Source organism: Rhinoraja longicauda, chromosome 3 (assembly GCF_053455715.1).
Source record: "Rhinoraja longicauda isolate Sanriku21f chromosome 3, sRhiLon1.1, whole genome shotgun sequence".
NCBI lineage: Eukaryota > Metazoa > Chordata > Chondrichthyes > Rajiformes > Arhynchobatidae > Rhinoraja > Rhinoraja longicauda.
This window is the reverse complement of record NC_135955.1, coordinates 99,498,361-99,517,874: the sequence shown is the minus strand read 5'-3', so window position 1 is coordinate 99,517,874 and position 19,514 is coordinate 99,498,361. Positions and strand designations below refer to the sequence as shown.

At 44.6% G+C, this 19,514-nt stretch overlaps 1 protein-coding gene across 1 annotated transcript in view; it reads right to left on the bottom strand.

Moving 5' to 3' along the window:
* arsb (arylsulfatase B) overlaps positions 1–19,514 on the bottom strand; it is an 86,017-nt gene that overhangs the window by 44,437 nt on the left and 22,066 nt on the right. Inside the window, exons 3-4 of the mRNA XM_078396745.1 lie at positions 18,474–18,664; positions 13,415–13,622 (exon numbers count right to left, since the gene is read on the bottom strand). Of these exons, the coding sequence (XP_078252871.1) occupies positions 13,415–13,622; positions 18,474–18,664 (399 nt within the window). The remainder of the gene's footprint in view (positions 1–13,414; positions 13,623–18,473; positions 18,665–19,514) is intronic.

Below are 19,514 nucleotides of genomic sequence, written 5' to 3'. Positions count from 1 at the left end.
ATGCATTCAGAGAATTGGCCTCCACTGCCTTCTGAGGCAGAGAATTTCACAGATTTACAACTCTCTGACTGAAAAAGTTTTTCCTCATCTCCGTTCTAAATGGCCTACCCCTTATTCGTAAACTGTGGCCCCTTGTTCTGGGCTCCCCCAATATTGGGAACATGTTTCCTGCCTCTAACTCCTTAATAATCTTATATGTTTCGATAAGATCCCCTCTCATCCTTCTAAATTCCAGTGTATACAAGCCTAGTCGCTCCAGTCTTTCAACATATGACAGTCCCGCCATTCCGTGAATTAACCTAGTGAATTAACGCTGCATGCCCTCAATAGCAAGAATATCCTTCCTCAAATTTGGAGATCAAAACTGCACACAGTACTCCAGGTGCGATTTCACTAGGGTCTTGTACAACTGCAGAAGGACCTCTTTGCTCCAATACTCAACTCCTCTTGTTATGAAGGCCAATATTCCATTGGCTATCTTCACTGCCTGCTGTACCTGTATGCTTCCTTTCAGTGACTGATGCATTAGGACACCCAGATCTCGTTGTACGTCCCCTTTTCCCAACTTGACACCATTCAGATAATAATCTGCCTTCCTATTCTTACCACCAAAGTGGATAAACCCACACTTATCCACATTAAACTGCATCTGCCATGCATCCGCCTACTCACACAACCTGTCCAAGTCACCCTGCAACCTCATAGCATCTTCCTCACAGTTCACACTGCCACCCAGCTTTGTATCATCTGCAAATTTGCTAATGGTACTTTTAATCCCTCATCCAAGTCACTAAGGTATATTGTAAATAGCTGCGGTCCCAACACCGAGCCTTGCGGTACCCCACTAGTCACTGCCTGCCATTCTGAAAGGGACCCATTTATCCCCACTCTTTGCTTTCTGTCTGCCAACCAATTTTCTATCCAAGTCAGTACCTACCCCCAATACCATGTGCTCTAATTTTGCCCACTAATCTCCTACGTGGGACCTTGTCGAAGGCTTTCTGAAAGTCAAGGTACACTACATCCACCGGCTCTCCCCTGTCAATTTTCCTAGTTACATCCTCAAAAAATTCCAGAAGTTTAGTCAAGCATGATTTCCCCTTCGAAAATCCATGCTGACTCGGAACGATCCTGTTACTGCTATCCAAATGCTCCGCATTTTCGTCTTTTATAATTGACTCCAGCATCTTCCCCACCACTGATGTCAGACTAACTGGTCTATAATTTCCCGTTTTCTCTCTCCCTCCTAGTCTTCGACATTTCCACCCTGGGGAAAAAAAGGTTTCTGACCATTATTTCATGTACTTGGTCTATGTAGACCAAGGAGGTCTCCCCTCAACGTTTGGCATTCTGAAGAAAACAATCCAAATTTGTCCAAACTTTCCCTAAAGCTAATATCCTCTGATCCAAGGAGCATTCTGGTAAACTACTTCTGTGCCTTCTCTAAAGCTCCCACATCCTTCCTGGAATGGGACAATCAGAACTGTACACAATACAGTTGCTCCTCAACTTACGATGGGGTTACATTCCGATAAACTCATCGTAAACCCAAAATATCGTAAGTCGAAACTGCATTGAATACACCTGATCACGTGACCAGAAGCGAGCTGTGGCGAGATGCCATTGCCCAGCGTTTGCACCATCGTAAAGTTGAAATATCGTAAGTCGAAGCATCGTAAGTTGAGGAGCATCTGTACTCTAAAGGAGGTCTAACCAAAGTTTTATAAAGCTGCAATATGACTTCCTGACTCTTATACTCAATGCCCCTACCAATGAAAGCAATCAAACCTTATGCCTTCTTTACCACGCAAGCTACTAGTGTTGCCACTTTCAGGCAGCTATGGACTTGGGCTGAAAATCCATCTTTACATCAATATTAATAAGGGTATTACCATTAACTGCACACTTTCAAAATGCAACACCTCATACATGCATGAATGAAAATCCATCTGCTATTTCTCTGCCCATATCTGTATGGCAGGCATGAAAAAAGGAGGCATGGATCAAGTATAGGCAACTGGAATCAAGTGTATCCCTGGAGTATCAGGGATACAGGAGAGCTAACCATTGAGATATAAGGTAGATACAAAGAACTGGAGTAACTCAATGGGACAGGCAGCATCTCTGGAGAGAAGGAATGGGTGACGTTTCTTCAGACTGAAGGGTCTTGACCCAAAACGTCACCCATTCCTTCTCTCCAGAGATGTTGCCTGTCCCACTGAATTACTCTAGCTTTTTGTGTCTATCTTCGGTTTAAACCAGCATCTGCAGTTCCTTCTTACACATATAGAGATACATAATTGACTTGATGCTAGGAAGAAGTAAGTTGTTTTTCAGACTGGAGGACTGAGAATAATGATGTGCATCAGGGACCAGTGCTGGGTCCATTGCTTTATTTTAGCGTATATAATGAACTTGGAAGAGAATATACAAGGCATAGTTCATAACTTAGGAAGCAACTGCTGAAGCCAGCTTAAACCAAAGATAGACACAAAAAGATAGACACAAAAAGCTGGAGTAACTCGCAGGTCAGACAGCACCTCTGGAGAAAGGGAAAAGGTGATGTTTTGGGTCGAAATCCTTCTTCAGCCCAAAACATCACCTATTCCTTTCCTCCAGAACATCACCTATTCCTTTCCTCCTGCTGTTTGACCCGCTGAGTTACTCCAGCTTTTTGTGTCTATCTATGGTTAGTAAGTTTGCAGATGACACTAAAATAGATGGTTTCCTGGACAGTAAAGATGGTTATCAAGAATTGCAGCAGGAATTTGATCAGCTGGGCAGGTAGACCAAGGAATGACGAATGGAGTTTAGTTCAGAAAAGTGAGGTGTTGCATTTTGAGAAGTCAAACTAGGCCAGGACGTTCATGGTGAAGATGACTTTTGAAAAATCAGCTTTCATCAGTCAGGGAATAGTGTATAAAAATGGGGATATTATGTTACATTTGAACAATAAGCTGGTGAGGCCACACTTGGTATTGTGTTCAGCTTTGGTCACCCTAATATAGGAAAGATGCCGTTAAATTGGAAGGATTGCAAAGATGATTTGAGGGCATTGCCAGGACTCAAGGTTGGACAGGTTGAGACTTCTTTCATCAAGTGCAAGGGGCTAAAGGGTGATCTTATCGAAGTATATGAAATCATGATGGGAATAGGTAGGGTCAATGCACACTTTTTTCTTCTCAGGATAGTGAAAGTAACATAGTTTGCCAGGAGAGGTATCTAAGACAGGTACTATAAAGGCATTTGCAAGACTGTTGGACAGATTCATGGATGGAAAAGATTTAGAGGGGTATGGGCCAAATACAGGCAAATAGGACTAGTGTAGATGGGGCATCTCGGTTGCCATAGATGATTTGGGCTGACGGGCCCGTTTCCATGCTGTATGCCTCTATAATGCTATGGTCTATATCCCACTGTATCCTTTGACAATCTCATTCTCTAAAATTCCAATAATTTGTGTCTTCTGCAAACTTACTAACCAACCCATCTGCATTTATGTAGATGTTGTTTATCTGTAACACAAGCAACAGTTTCCAACACCACTGCACACAGACCTCCAAACATAATAACACTCTACACTACCCTTTATCCATCAGCTAACAAAAACAGTTGCAGGTTCTGTGCCCTTCACATACTGCTAAATGACCAATAGACTGTCTAACTAGCAAAAGTTGCAATGTATCTGAAATGACAGAGTCACAGCTAGTGTCACTGAGGAACAGAGTACCCAGGTGTCAGACATAAACATAGCACAAAAAGTAAGGACATTTGTGTTTGGTAGATTATTTATTTGTTGTAACAATGCTTCTTGGCAATAAATCTTATACCGTTGGAAAGCCTGTTTATTTCCCTTTTAAATGGTGCCACATTTGTAAGGAACATGCATTTGTGGGATGAGCAGCAGAGCTGAGTATATGGGTTGCACCCATGAAAAATTTGCCAAATCTTCTCTGCCAATGCCAAACAGCTTATTCTGCTGTTGCTATTGACTCTTGTTTTGAGCTTCTGGTACCCCCAGGTGCTGACAATCAGGTGCCTGATTGGCACCTGATTGGCAGCATCTGTGAGCATGGGCCCTGCTACAGTGGTCAGTAGGTGCCTGCTCCAAGAATCGGCTTGCCACGTTTGACTGATCTGGATAGGGCCCGTGCGATAGGGCAACTTCAAGCTGGTGTTCCGCAAAACCAAGTTGCGGCATTATTTGGAGTGAGCCCTAGTACCATCTCCAAAGTGAAGGCCAAGTTTCATATAACGGGGGATGTCAGAGACAGGCCGCGAAGTGGGCATCCCAAGAAGACGACACCCGAAGAAGACCGTTTCCGCACCCTGTCAGCACTTAGGAACCGTAGGCTGTCTTCTACAGATTTGGAGTCAAGGTTTGCAGGACGATATGGCCGACGGCTCTCTGCCCAGACAATTCGGAACAGACTGCACGCAGCCGATCTCCGGTCTCATAGGGCTGCCAGGAGGCCTGCCATGACTGCCCTTCACCGTCAGGCCCGTTTGCGCTGGTGTCGGCAACACGTGCACTGGAACCTGAACATGTGGAGGAACGTTATGTTCAGTGATGAGTCCAGATTCTGCCTACGGCAGTTGGATCATAGGGTCAAAGTGTGGAGAAGACGTGGAGAACGCTATGCTGATTGCTGCACCGATAGAGTAACATCTTTTGGTGGAGGCAGTGTGATGGTGTGGGGCGGCATCTTCCTCACTGGAAAAACAAGGCTTGTCATCATTGGAGGCAATCTCAATGCAGAGAGATATCGAGATGAGATTCTGCAACCAGTGGCAATCCCATATCTCCACAGTCTGGGACCGAACTCTATCCTCCAAGATGACAATGCTCGCCCCACAGAGCAAGGTTTCTCAGAGACTACCTCCAGAATTTGGGAGTGGAGAGGATGGAATGGCCTGCCAGCAGTCCTGACCTCAACCCCATTGAACACTTGTGGGATCAGCTTGGGCGTGCTGTTCGTGCCAGAGTGACCAACACAACCACGTTGGCTGACTTGCGACAAATGCTGGTTGAAGAATGGGATGCCATCCCACAACAGTGTGTGACCAGGCTGTTGACCAGCATGAGGAGGAGGTGCCAGGCTGTTGTGGCTGTGTATGGTTCTTCCACACGCTACTGAGGCTCCTGTTTATTAAATGAATAAATAGTTAAATTGCCAATATGTCTTGTTTCTTCAGACTTCAATCATCCAATCCACCAAACAACACCGAACAAGAGTCAATGGCAGAATAAGCTGTTTGGCATTGGCAGAGAAGATTTGGCAGATTTTTCATGGGCGCAACCCACATACTCAACTCTGCTGCTCATCCCACAAATGCATGTTCCTTACAAATGTGGCACCATTTAAAAGGGAAATAAACAGGCTTTCCAACGGTATAAGATTTATTGCCAAGAAGCATTGTTACAACAAAGAAATAATCTACCAAACACAAATTTCCTTACTTTTTGTGCTATGTTTATAATCTTTGAGAAGAAATTGCGTGGAAAAAAAAAGACAAGGCTGAAAGGAGAACGGTTTTCATAAGTAACTTTATTATGGGATTATATTATCGAGCATTATGGCAGAAAAATAATTTAAAATAATCTGAAATATACTCAAGGCTCCTGATCCAAATTGCTGCCTGTCCACTCCCTCCTTATTTGGACGCTGTGGGGAGACCTGACAGAAGTATATAAAATTATGAGAGGTAGACAGTCACAACCTTTTTCCGCAGGTGAATATGTCACTAGAGTTACTAGAGGACACAACTTGAAGGTGAGAAGGACAGTTGAAAGGAGATGTGTGGCGTAAGATTTTTTTTAAACAGAGGGGTGGGTGCCTGGAGAGGGCCACTTGGGGTTGTGGTAGAAGCAGGTAAGATAGTAGGTTTAATGAAGCTTTTAGACAAGCACACGGATACACAGGGAACGGATCACATGCAGGCAGAGGAGATTAGTTTAACTTGACATCATGTTCGGCATGGACATTGTGAGCTGAAGGGCCTGCTGCTGTGCTGTCTGTTCCATGTCCCATGCTGCCTGACCCGCTGAATTCCTCCAGCACTTTTTTTTTTGCTCAATTTAAAATAACATTACATGCACCAAGCTAGGCAAAAGAAAGGTGAAGGAGACTGGACAATTGATGCTACATAAAAGGTGAAGCCTCAGGAGATTGCCATGCTTTTATGCAGTTTAAAGGGCTTTTGTTAGATCACCAATCATATTTACCGACTAGTGTCATTACTGTGTGGTATGCAAGTTGTGTATGGAATTTATTTCATTACGTTTTTAATCCATTGAGGCATTACATTTGTGAACAATAAAACAGCCAAACAGTTTGTACATAGGTAGTTATTAATTTAACATGTGTCTATTCTTGCCTTTTTAAGCTTCTTTAAACGGAAACATCGTGGGGAATGAATCAGAATGAGCCTAGGGCAATTCAGCTGATCAAATTACCTCACTTCACTCACACAATTATTAACCCTTTGGTTCTTAGTTTTGTCAAACAGGCACAGAAAACAGACCCCTTCCCATCCCTCCCTCCTCCCCCACCCTAGTCGGCCTACTAGTTCCACTGTTCGCATCCTTGTATCCTTTCATTATCATCACTTCCCCAGCCAACAATAGGCTATTGCGGGCTCCACCCCTCCTTGGTCATCTGTTTCCAGTCCTGTATGACTCTGGCCTTTTCTTACCTCCAGTTCCCTCCCCTCTACTTTCAGTTTGAAGAAGTGTCCCCACCCGAAACGTCACCCATCCTTTTTTTTTCTTCCAGATACGATGCCTGACCCGCTGAGTTACTCCAGCATTTTGTCTATCTACAGAAGAACCTCAAGCAGATGGATCAGAAGAATCAACATTTAAAGAATTATGTCCATGCCAGCCAGCCATCCATGTTGATCCTATTTTCCGAGCTCAGCCTGTCACCTCCCATGCTTTGGTAATTCAGATGCTCACCTCAGATGATTCTTAAATCACGCAAACCAACTGCCCGTCCATTGACTCCGTCTACACACTGGCGCTACTTCAACAAGGCTACCAGCATAATCAAGATTGAGTCTCACCCCAGTCACTCCCTCTTCTCCCCTCTCCCATTAGGCACGAGGTACAGAAGTGTGGAAACGCACACCTCCAGGTTCAGGGACAGTTTCTTCCCAGCTGTTATCAGGCAACTAAATCATCTTATCACCATCACTTTGACATTCTATTCCCTGGCTCGTGATGGCAAGTATTACTATCTTATCTATCCATGCTGTCATCTTCAGGGATCCTTGGGATTTATACCATGGACCCTCTTTTTGGTAAATACTACCTGGACCTCGACCATTCACTGGTTTATGTCCTTCCCTTGTAGTCTTTTGAAATTAGACGATCAACTTTATCAGTGTAAATTCCGTCTGCTTTTGCTCTGCCCACTTTACCGACAGATCAATATGGCTCTGTAGACTGAAAAGCCATCTACACTATCAATGATAAGTATGATTAGTAAGGGTGTCAGGGGCGATGGAGAGAAAGCAGGAGAATGGGGTTGAGACAGAAAGATAGATCAGCCATGATTGAATGGCGGAGTAGACTTGATGGGCCGAGTGGCCCAATTCTACTCCAACAACTTATAAACACCAACAACTATGTATTGGCTCAAAATAGGTCTCCTGGACACAATATCAAAATTCCACCCCCTCTAAGCCTACAGGCCAAGGTAATCCCAGTTGATTTTGTGAAAGTTGAAAAGTTCTACTTCTGTCATTTTATTATTATTATACCTTGTGATTTTCCTACACATCTGATTTTCTCTTCCTCACTGACAATAAGGAAGTCATACACTCATACACCCTCTGCAAAGTTATTACCCAAATGTCATAATTTGAAGAACCTTCAGATCGGGGCCTGCTTCAGGATTAATCGAAAGGACGATAGCAGACGACATTTGTGAGTAATTACTGCTGAGAGACGACTGTGCGGCCTACATTGTTTCCATTGATAGAGGGGCGGATTTATCAGGAAAATGGAGCAGCTGAAGCCCCCTAGGCAAATGAATTTTGAGGCAGGGGACCTGCTAATGGAGTGGAGACAATGGAGGGAAGAGTTTGAGCTCTATGTTGATTTGAGCATGGAAGGGAAGAAGGACAAGACAATAAGGAAACTGCTAATGTACCTAGTTGGACCGCAAGGGAGAGAGCTCTACCAAACGCTAGAGACATGGACGTCGGAGGGCAACGTACAAGTGGTTACGCTAGCGCAGGCTCTCGATGCTTTTGAAAAGCATTGTCAACCCGTGAGGAACGAGACCATCGACTGGTATAGATTCTTTATGAGGAGCCAAGAGAGAGGGGAGACTTTTGATTCTTTTTTAATAGAACTGAAGCTCTTGGTTGCTCATTGCGGTTTCAGAGAGTTGAAGGATTCACTGATACGTGATAGAATAATATGCGGCATAAGGGATGACATGCTGCGGGAAAGACTTCTCCGAGAAACCTCACATGACTTAGAAAAGTGTGTGAAGGCATGCCAGGCTTCGGTGCTGGCCAAGGCCAGAGATGATGTCCTGGTAGGGGACCAGCGACAAGATGTCTGTGCAGTAAGGCATGAGGGGAAACGATACCAGCCAACCATACAGTGCAAATATTGTGGATACAAACATGAGAGAAAGAAGGAGAAATGTCCAGCATATGGCAGGGAGTGTTTCAAATGCCATCAGAAAGATCATTTTGCCTCACAGTGCACGGAAACGCAGGGGCAGCAGAAGAAAGAAAAGAAAGGGAAAAAACCTGTGCATGCAGTGGTGGAAGTGGAGAGTTCCAGTGATGAGTGTGATGACAGTCAGGAGGTTGATGAAATTCACACAATGGAACTGCAACCAGAAGCAGGAAAAGCAGAAAGTGTGCACAGGGTTGAGGAGACTCAATTCCCAAAGAAAATCTTTGCGACCATGATGCTGAAAGGGAAGGAAGTAAAATTCCAGGTGGGCAGTGGAGGCACATGTAACATCATTCCCAAGATGTATGCAAAGGATGTGGATGAAACTAAGCAAGTATTGTCCATGTACAACAATACGACAGTGGTGCCTCTTGGGAAAAGCAAGGTGAGACTGGCGAACCCAAAGAATGGAAGGAAATACAAAGTAGAGTTTGTAGTCCTGGAGGAAGACTGCATTCCAATCCTGGGAAGCAGGGCAGCCCAGCAGATGGGGCTCATCTCAGTGTGTAAAGAGAACATAATGACACTGAATGGCAGTGAAATCCCTCTGAACAAGGAAAGATTGATAGCGGGTATGCTGATGTGTTTGAAGGAACAGGTAAATTTGAGGGCAAGTACCATCTGCTGGTAGCTGACAGCATAACGCCGGTGATCCATCCACCATGAAGAATCCCTGTAGCCTTACGGAGTAAGCTGAAAGAGGAGTTAGGCAGACTGACAGAAGCGGAAATAATTGCCCCAGTAGAGACCCATACACCATGGGTATCCAGCCTTGTGTGTGTAGAAAAGCCCAATGGGAAGTTGAGTGTGTTTAGACCCGAGGGATCTGAACAAGGGGCTTAAAAGAAGTAATTACCCAATGACGACGATCGAAGATGTCCTCACCGACCTGAATGATGCCAAGGTCTTTAGCACGTTTGATGCCAAGAATGGGTTTTGGCATGTGGAACTGGATGATGAGAGTTCTCAGCTTATGACATTTAACACACCATATGGTAGATATAGGTGGAGACGCATGCCGTTTAGTCTGTCCACGGCCCCTGAGGAGTTCCAGCGACGACAGAACCAAGTGCTGGAGGGCCTGGAAGGAGTGAGGTCTGTTGCTGACGGCATCCTAGTGTTTGGGAAAGGAAAAACGGCAGAGGAAGTAGAAAGAGACCATGACAGGAAGGTTAAAGCTCTGATGGAGAGATGTCGTGACCGTCACCTGAAGCTGAACATAGAGAAGGCAAAGCTGAAGGTGAAGGAAGTCACTTTCATAGGACATAGAGTCTCTGCTGCAGAACTGAAACCAGATCCAGGGAAGGTAGAAGCCGTGCTACAGATGCCTAACCCAAAGGATGTCCAAGGAGTTCGGCGATTTATTGGCTTTGTTAACTACTTGAGCAAATTTCTTCCTGGATTAAGCGACCTATGTGAACCGCTACGCAAGCTGACACAGAAGGATGTCGTTTGGTGGTGGGCACAGGTGCATGACAGGGCGGTGATGGACATAAAGAATCTAGTAACTGCCGAGCCAGTACTCAGATACTATGATTCATCCAAGGAGCTGACAGTACAGGCCGACGCGTCAGAAACTGGACTTGGTGTGGCGCTGGTGCAGGAGGGCCATCCAGTTGCCTATGCCAGTAGGGCCCTGACGGATGCAGAGACCAGATATGCACAAATAGAAAAAGAATTGCTGGCAGTGATGTTTGGTCTAGAGAGGTTCCATGTGTACACATATGGAAGGCCAGTGAATGTGCAGTCAGACCATAAGCCACTGGAGATAATCGCCACAAAACCACTTCATCGGGCACCAAAGAGATTGCAGAGGATGCTGGTGAGGATGCAGACCTATGATGTGACAATAAGATACAGACCAGGGAAGGAGATGCAGCTTGCAGACACGCTGAGCAGAGCATATATTCAGACTGGCAAGACTGACAAGACCATGAGAGAACTGGAGACTGTAAACCTGGCAAGGCACATCCCAATAGCACAGCCTCCGCTAAATGGCATAAGGGATGCAACAAAAACAGATGAGACTATGCAGAAACTGCAAGAGGTGATCAAACAAGGCTGGCCAGAGAACAAGAAGGATGTTGACCCAGAGCTCATCTCCTATTTCCATGTGAGGGACGAGCTGAGTGTTGGAGATGGTCTCATATTTAGGGGAGAGAGAGTAATCATCCCTAAAGCCAGGAGACGCGACATGCTCACAAGAGTACATGATTCCCACATTATATTACAGTTGTACAAGAAATTGATGAGACCTCATTCGGAGTATTGTGTTCAGTTTTGATCACCCTGCTATATAGGAAGGATGTTATTGAACTGAAAAGGATGCAGAAAAGATTTACGAGGAAGTTGCCAGGACTCAAGGGCATTCTGAGAGATGGGCAGGCCAGGACTTTAATGTTCGGAGGCTAAGAAATGATTTTCTTGAAGTGTATAAAATCATATGGGGAATTGATAGGGTGAATGTACAGTCTTTTACCCGGAGTAGAGGAATCAAGAACCAGAGGACATAGGTTTAAGGTGGGAGGGGAAAAATCTAATAGAAATCTGAAGGGCAATTTTCATTAAGAGGTTGTGGGTATATGGGACAAGCTGCCAGAGGAGGTAGTTGAGGGAAGTACAATAATAACATTTATTATTATTATAAGTTCTAGGAGCAGAATTAGGTCATTCAGCCCATTTAAAAAAGCACTTGGGCAGGTACATGGGTTCAGAGGGACATGGGCCAAATGAGACTAACTTAGATGGGACATTTTGGTCGGCATGGACGTTACATGAGAAGATTTTATACTCTTGATCATAGATTTACACAGCAGAGAAGGTAGTTAATAAGATCACTGCACCAGCATCAGTTCCTTGAAAGATGTGACACTGATCCATTTCCCAATATTTCCTCACAGCCCAGAACATTTTCTTTTTGCCAATTGTAGATGCAATTGTGAATTTCATAACGGCTCACCGCCGTGAAAAAAAATAATGTTCCATCGCTTTTACTCTTTTCAATTAACTTTCAACTGTGCACTTATTATGCAGAGTTAGGAAAATAGCAATTATTTGAGTGGTTTACACCGGCCATTTAAGAGCACTGTATACCATTGTTGTGATAATTATCTGCAGCCAGGATTACATAATAGATTACAAACCACTGAGACCGTACATGGTGCTGCAGTTACGTGCAGAAGCTATAGGCCTTCCTCATGCACACAAGCCACAGAACTCAACGGCTGGAGTGATGGCTGCTGCATTTACAAAATGGTTGAGAGGGTCGAGAGCACTGCTGAGAGCAAGTGGGCTGCCGAGAGCGAACAGGGCCGCCCAGAACAAAGGGGGACCCAGAGGGGGGAGGAGGGGCACGTGCAGCAGCAGGACTCCGATAATAAGGTAAAACTGATTAATTTTATGAATCTTTGTCGGCGCCAGAAACGTGGCAACTCATGTGTACTGCCGAGGTGAGGTCTGATGTATGATTTTACCGGGTTGTTTGCAAAACAAAGCATTTGACTGTACCTAGATACATGTGACAATAAAGTATCATTGAATCATACAAGTTCATTGGCATTAACATTGCCAAGGGTCTGTTCGGATCATCCCTCTACTCAGTCTGCTGGAACTTATCCTCACCCTTAATAACTTCTCTTTTGGCTACTCTCACTTTCTTCAAGTTAAAAGTGCAGCCATGTTAAGTTAAAAGTGCCTGCCATTTTGGTGGATATGTCAAGCATTCTTTGCTCCAAACGTACACTGACATCGTCCCCCTAACTCTTTCTCTGCTAATCGATGACTGCATCGAGGATGCTTCTGCACCTGTACAGAACTCATTAATTTCATTATCTTTACCAGTGACTTCCACCCTTCTCTCGAATTAGACTATCTCCAACACTTCTCACCTATTACTTGATCTTTATTTCTCCATCATAGACAGACTACCAACTGATGTAACTGGTTGAACTCATGGACTCCCAGTTATCTAGACTACACCTCCTCCCACCATGCATCCTGCAAAGACACTATCCCTACTCTCAATTTCTCTGTCTCTGCCGCATCTTGACGCAAGATAAGGCTTTCCATTCCAAGACATCTATGATGTCCTCTTTCTTTAGCAAATGTGTTTTTTTCATCGATATCTGGTATGCTTACTGTCACAGATGGATCCCTCACTCATGACTCCTCTGCATCCTAGAGTTCTGCTCTCAATCCACTTCTCGCCAGATGGAACAAGGATAGAGTTTTCCTGCTCCTCACCTTTCACCCCACCAGCCAAGGCATCCAACACATCATTTTCCAACATTTCCACTAGAGTTTAGAGTTACAGCGCAGAAACAGTCGCTTCGGCTCACTGAGTCAGCGGCGTTGAACAATCCCCGTACACTATCCTACACACTGGGACAATTCACAATTTTTACCGAAGCCAAATTAACTTACAAACCTGTACGTCTTTGGAGTTTGGGAAGAAACCGGAGCACCTGGAGAAAACCCAGACGGTCACGGGGAGAACATCCAAACTCCATATAGACAGCACCCGTAGTCAGGGTTGAGCCTGGGTCTCTGCCGCTGTAAGGCAGCAACTCTACTGCTGTGCCACCATAAAAATAAAACAAGGCTTCCATTCCATCACTACTATTGAAGTTATCCCACCACCAATCATATCTTCCCATTCCCACCTCTTTCTGCCTTCCGCAGAAAATAATACAGAGTTACCCTCATCTCTTGGCCTACCTGTGGAGAAGATCAGGACAGTATTGTTCCAGAATCCATATCTTTGTAGGGCATCAGTGATGTTCCCGACAGCCTCATCCATCACTGACACCATTCCCGCATAGTGGCGCCGATGCACATCATGGATAAAATTGTATGGCTCCATGTATTCCTCGGGCACCTGAAGGGGCTCGTGAACTGACTGAAGAGCCAAGTAGAGAAACAGAGGCTGCAAAGAGGGCACACATTGGAAACCTTGTTTTATTTTTGAATGTCTGGTTATCAGGATGCATCACAACCTGTTTGGGAACAGCTCCATCTAATACCACGAGAAATTGCAGAGAGTTGTCAACGTCGCCCAGGCAAACCAACCTCCCTTCCACCGACTCCATCTATACTTCACATTGCCTCGGCAAGACCACCAGCATAATCAAGGACCAGTCTCACTCCTGTCACTACCTCTTTTCCCCTCTCCCATCTGGAAAGAGGTACAAAAGTTTGAAAACACATAACTCCAGATTCAGGAGAAACACAAAATGCTGGAGTAACTCAGCAGGACAGGCAGCATCTCTGGATGGAAGGAATCGGCGATGTTTTGGGTCGGGACCCTTCTTCAGACTGAGAGTCAGGGGAGAGGGAGACACAGAAATAAGGAAGGGTAAGGTGTGAAAACGAGACATCCAAAGAGATGGGGCTCAAGGCAAGTGCAGAATAGATCATTGTTAGCCAAGAGAAGGTGACAACAAAGCAAATAGAGATAAAATCAGGGGAACAATCAGGGGAACAGTGGTTGGAGAACTGGGGAAAGGGGGTGGAGAGAGAGGGAAAGCAAGGGTTACTTGAAGATAGAGAAATCAATATTCAGGGACAGTTTCTTCCTAGCTGTTATCAGGCCACAGACCAGTCCTCTCATCAGCTTGAGTATGATCCCAACCTCCCATTTACCTCATTGGGGACCTTTGAACTATCTTTAATCAGACGTCAATATTATATCTTATACTAAATGTTATACCCTTTATCTTTTATCAAGCTTGTTTTATTTTTGACTGTCTGGATTTCAGGATGCATTACAGCCTGGTTTAGAAACAGCTCCATCAAAGATCTCAAGAAATTGCAGAGAGTTGTGGACATAGCCCAGACCAATACAATACCGAGCAAATTCAATCATCAGGATTAGCATCGTGGAAACATGATCACCCATTCCTTCTCTCCAGAAGTGCTGCCTGTTCCGCCGAGTTACTCCAACATTTTGTGTCTATCTTCAATTTAAACCAGCATCTGCAGTTCTTTCCTACACATGATAAATGAATACATTGGCAATTTTTTTAAATTCCAAGTATCGTTTGCAAGTGTACCGTGACATATTAAAAAAATGATGGCAAAAGACCATGAAATACACATGCTTTAGCAGACAATTGGCCACAAGTAACCTATACTTTCATGCAAACTGAATTTAATTGACTATTTCTTTTCATTCCTTAACATTAAGGAATAAATATAATATATATTACATATAATATATAATATTAGAAATAAAATATTATATAGAATATAATAAATATAATTAGTCAGCTTTTTAGCTTCCAATAATGTTCCTTAAAGAAATGCAAATTAGTATACAGTGTGCAGATAATTGGCTTCTTTCTTGGGCTATTAAATCAGGTCATTTTGGCACTTTTAATTAAAAAACATTCTAGCTCAGTATTACTTTAACAGCAGCAATGGGCACATATTATACAGATGCACCCAAATGAACAATGTACATGTTCACCTATTGCAGAAATTTGGCTCATGAACCCATTACAATTTCAGAGTTTGTAGAGATCACATTTGTCTGTGTCATGGTTTATCTAGAAGGCAGCACAGTGGCGCAGATGGTAGAGCTGTTCCACCAGACACCATGGGTTCAATTCTGACTTTGGGTGGTCTCTGCTTGGAGTTTGCACGTTCTCCCTGTGCTCCACCGGGTTTCTGCCAGGTGCTCAGATTTCCTCTCACATCCCAAAGATGTGCAGGTTTGTAGGTTAATTGGCCTCTGTAATCACCCCTAGTGTGTTGGGAGTGGATGTGAAAGTGGTATAACATAGAACTAGTGTGACCGGGTGATCGATGGTCAGCATGGACATGGTGGGCCGAAGGGCCAGTTTCCATGTTGCAGCTTTGAATCCACAATTTTTTTTTAAAACCACAGAAAAACAAAACAAACAGCTGATGGTTGTCGTTGAGCTTACCTCTGAAGTCATCTGTTTCATTGTTCCATTCAGTTTCCCCAACTTCAATATCAACTCATCAGGATCATTAGATAGACACAAAATGCTGGAGTAAATCAGTGGGACAGGCAGCATCTCTGGAGAGAATGAATGGGTGACGTTTCAGGTAGAGACCCTTCTTCGGACTAATCACCAGGATCATTCCTTTCTGCACCGTCATCATCTTATATCTAGCCTGCCACACTTATTTCCGTTCCTTCTCCATTTTTGTAACAGAGCTTCCCCCTGTCAAATTGCTTTATGGCAGCCTTTGGTCACTGGGCATATCATTTTCTTTGATTACCACTTTCTTCACTTGCTTTGGAAATGAGTATTTGACAAAACTGAAAACGCAATACACTTGAAAGTCTGACTCGTGTTTTAGCATGGCAACTCCTTGCGTGCTGGTCCCAGATAATGATCAACTATCATCCAATACAATCACCCTATTTTTTAAAATTTCTTTTGAACTTGAACATCTATCAGCATTTCCAAAGTATACAAAATGCTGGAGTATCACAACAGGTCAGGCAGCATCTCTGGAAAACATGATAGCCAACATTTCAATCTGAAGAAGCGACCCAAAGCTTTGCCTATCATTCTCCAGAGATGCTGCCTGGCCCACTGAGTTACTCCAGCATTCTGTGTCTTTTTTGTAAACCAGCATCTGCAGTTCTTAGTTTCTCCATCGGCATTTCTAACTGTACTACAGTGTTAGGTTCTGCAACCTGAATCTCTCTTTGCTCTACCTTTTGTACTTGCGCTTGGCTTGATTATATTTATCTGATCTGTTTGGGTAGCATGCAAAACAAAGCTTTTCCCTGTACATGTACAGTACAGATGATAGTAATAAACCTAAACCATTTTTCACTAAAATAAAACTACATATGTTTTGGCAGGTATTTATGTATAGTATTATCTGGTCTGTTTGGAGAGCATGAAACAAAAGTTTTGCACTGTACTTTTGTACGTGACAATAATAAACCTAAACCATTTCTGACTACCATAAAACTACATGAGCTTTGGCAATATCCCCTCTGACCTCCCCCTTTCTGATACGGAACGGTCTGTCCTCAGCAGAGGCCTCACCTTTGTTCCCTTCCACCCCCACCTCAACAAGTTTCGGGTCCGCCTCAATGTAGAGCTCTTCTTCGGTTGCCTCCACCTCTGTGCCTTTTTCTAGGGGAAGTCGTCCTCACCACCCAGTGATGACCCCTTCTCCCATCTCCACCAGCCCCCCTCCTCTTGGACTCCTCTACCTTCTTTAGACCTTTTCATTTCCAACTGCCGGCGGGACATCAACCGCCTCTAAAAAATCTCCTTCGACACCTTCCACTTCCTCCAAATCCAAGGTGTAGCTATGGGCACTCACATGGGCCCCAGCTATGGCTGCTGCTTTGTAGGGTACATCAAACACTGGCCCTAACCCCGAACTCTATCTCCGCTACACTGACTTCATCAACTTCACAACTAATTTCCATCCTGCACTCAAATTCACTTGGTCCATCTCCAACATCTCCCTACCGTTTCTGGATCTCACTGTCTCCATCACAGGAGATAGACTATTGACAGACATCTATTAGAAACCTACTGACTCCCATAGCTATCTAGACTACACTTCTTCCCACCCTACTTCCTGTAAAGACTTTATCCCCTACTCCCAATTCCTCTGTCTTCGCCACATCTGCGCCCACGATGAGGTTTTCCATACTAGATCATCAGAGATGTCCTTTCTTTAGGAAACAGGGGTTCCCCTCCTCCATTATAGATGAGGCTCTCACTAGGGTCTCCTCGATATCCCGCAGCCCCGCTCATGCTTCCCCTCCCCCATTCGTAACAAGGACAGTCCCCCTTGTCCTCACCTTCCACCCCATCAGCCGTCGCATAGAGCATATAATCCTCCAACGGGATCCCACTACTGGGCACATCTTCCCATCTCAAGCCCTTTCTGGTTTCTGCAGAGACCATTCCCTTTGCAACTCCCTGGTCAGTTCGGCCCTTCCCACCCAAACCACCCCTTCCCCAGGTAGTTTCCCCTGCAACCGCAGAAGATGCATCACCTGTCCCTTTACCTCTCCCCTCGACTCCATCCAAGGACCCCAAGTCTTTTCAGGTGAGGCAGAGGTTCATTTGCACCTCCTCCAACCTCATCTACTGTATCCGCTGTTCCAGGTGCCAACTTCTGTGCATCAGTGAGACCAAGCACAGGCTCTGCGATCGTTTCGCTGAACACCTCCGCTCAGTCCGCTTTAACCTACCTGATCTCCCAGTTGCGCAGCACTTTAACTCCCCCTCCCATTCTGATCTTTTTGTCCTGGGCCTCCTCCATTGTCAGAGTGAGGCCCAGCGCAAATTGGAGGAACAGCACCTCATATTTCGCTTGGGTAGCTTACACCCAGCAGTATGAACATTGACTCCTCTAACTTCAAATAGCCCTTGCTTTCCCTCTCTCTCCATCCCCTCCCCCTTCCCAGTTCTCCCACCAGTCTTACTGTCTCCGACTACATTCTATCTTTGTCCCACCCACTCCCCTGACATCAGTCTGAAGGGTCTCGACCCGAAACGTCACCCATTCCTTCTCTCCAGAGATGCTGCCTGTCCCGCTGAGTTACTCCAGCATTTGTGTCTACCTATGCTTTGGCAAGACAGCTGATGAAGTTTTGATGTCAGGGTCTGGGTTTGATGTTAGGGCCTAATGAAGGGCCTCGACCCGAAACGCCACCTATTCCTATTCTCCAGAAATGCAGCCTAACCCGCTGAGTTACTTCAGTGTTTTGTATCTATGCTTCAAACAAAAAAGGCTTATTTAGTTTTCTATGTTGTATACCTACCTGAACTGGGTTATGCTTGGATAGAAGGTCGATGGCTCTCTGTGCAAACAAATGGCCCGAATATATTCCGGTGAACCCAGTGGCAACTTCCTCACCATCTCGCAAGTCCAGTGCACAGCGAGTAATGTTTAATGGTTTAATGTGATAACACCGCTCGTGTGTATAATAATTCTCACTGCCCAACAGGTAACCTGAAATGTTAAAGAAGTAATAAAGAAAACAACAGCACATCAGATTCCTGTGTCGAGAGTGTTTAATTGTCATATGCACCAACTACAGGACAATGAAATTCGTACTTGCAGCAGGCCTCTAAACACAGTTCATGTAGATAATATATAACAAAATGAAATAAATTAATAACCACAATACTAGTGCAACAAAAAAAGGTCCTTAGAAGTTCACAGTTGAGGAAAATGCTGTGCCGTGTTCAAGTGGTTGTTGGGAAGAAACTCTTTATGAATCTAGTGGTCAGTTTTGGGACTCCTACACCTTCTTCCCGATGGTTGGAGTGAAATAAGAGCGTGATCACAGTGGTGTGGGTCTCTGTTGATATTTCATTGCTCAAAATGTCTATCCAAAAAAGATAACACTACGGGCTACGGGCGCCGTCTGTACGGAGTTTGTACGTTCTCCCCGTGACCTGCGTGGGTTTTCTCCGAGATCTTCGGTTTCCTCCCACACTCCAAAGACGTACAGGTATGTAGGTTAATTGATTGGGTAAATGTAAAAATTATCCCTAATGTGTGTAGGATAGTGTTAATGTGCGGGGATCACTGGGCAGCACGGACTCGGTGGGCCGAAGGGCCTGTTTCCGCGCTGTATCTCTAAATCTAAAACACACCATGTTTAACAGTTCCTTAAAAAATAAACAGACTTTACATCGATAGAATGAAAGATTACGAATGTGGCACAGTGGCGCAACGGTAGAGTTGCTGACTTACAGCGCCAGAATCCTGGTTTCAATCCTGACTACTGGTGCTGTCTGAACGGAGTTCGTACGTTCTCCCCGTGAGTTTTCTCTGGATGCTTCGGTCTCCTCTC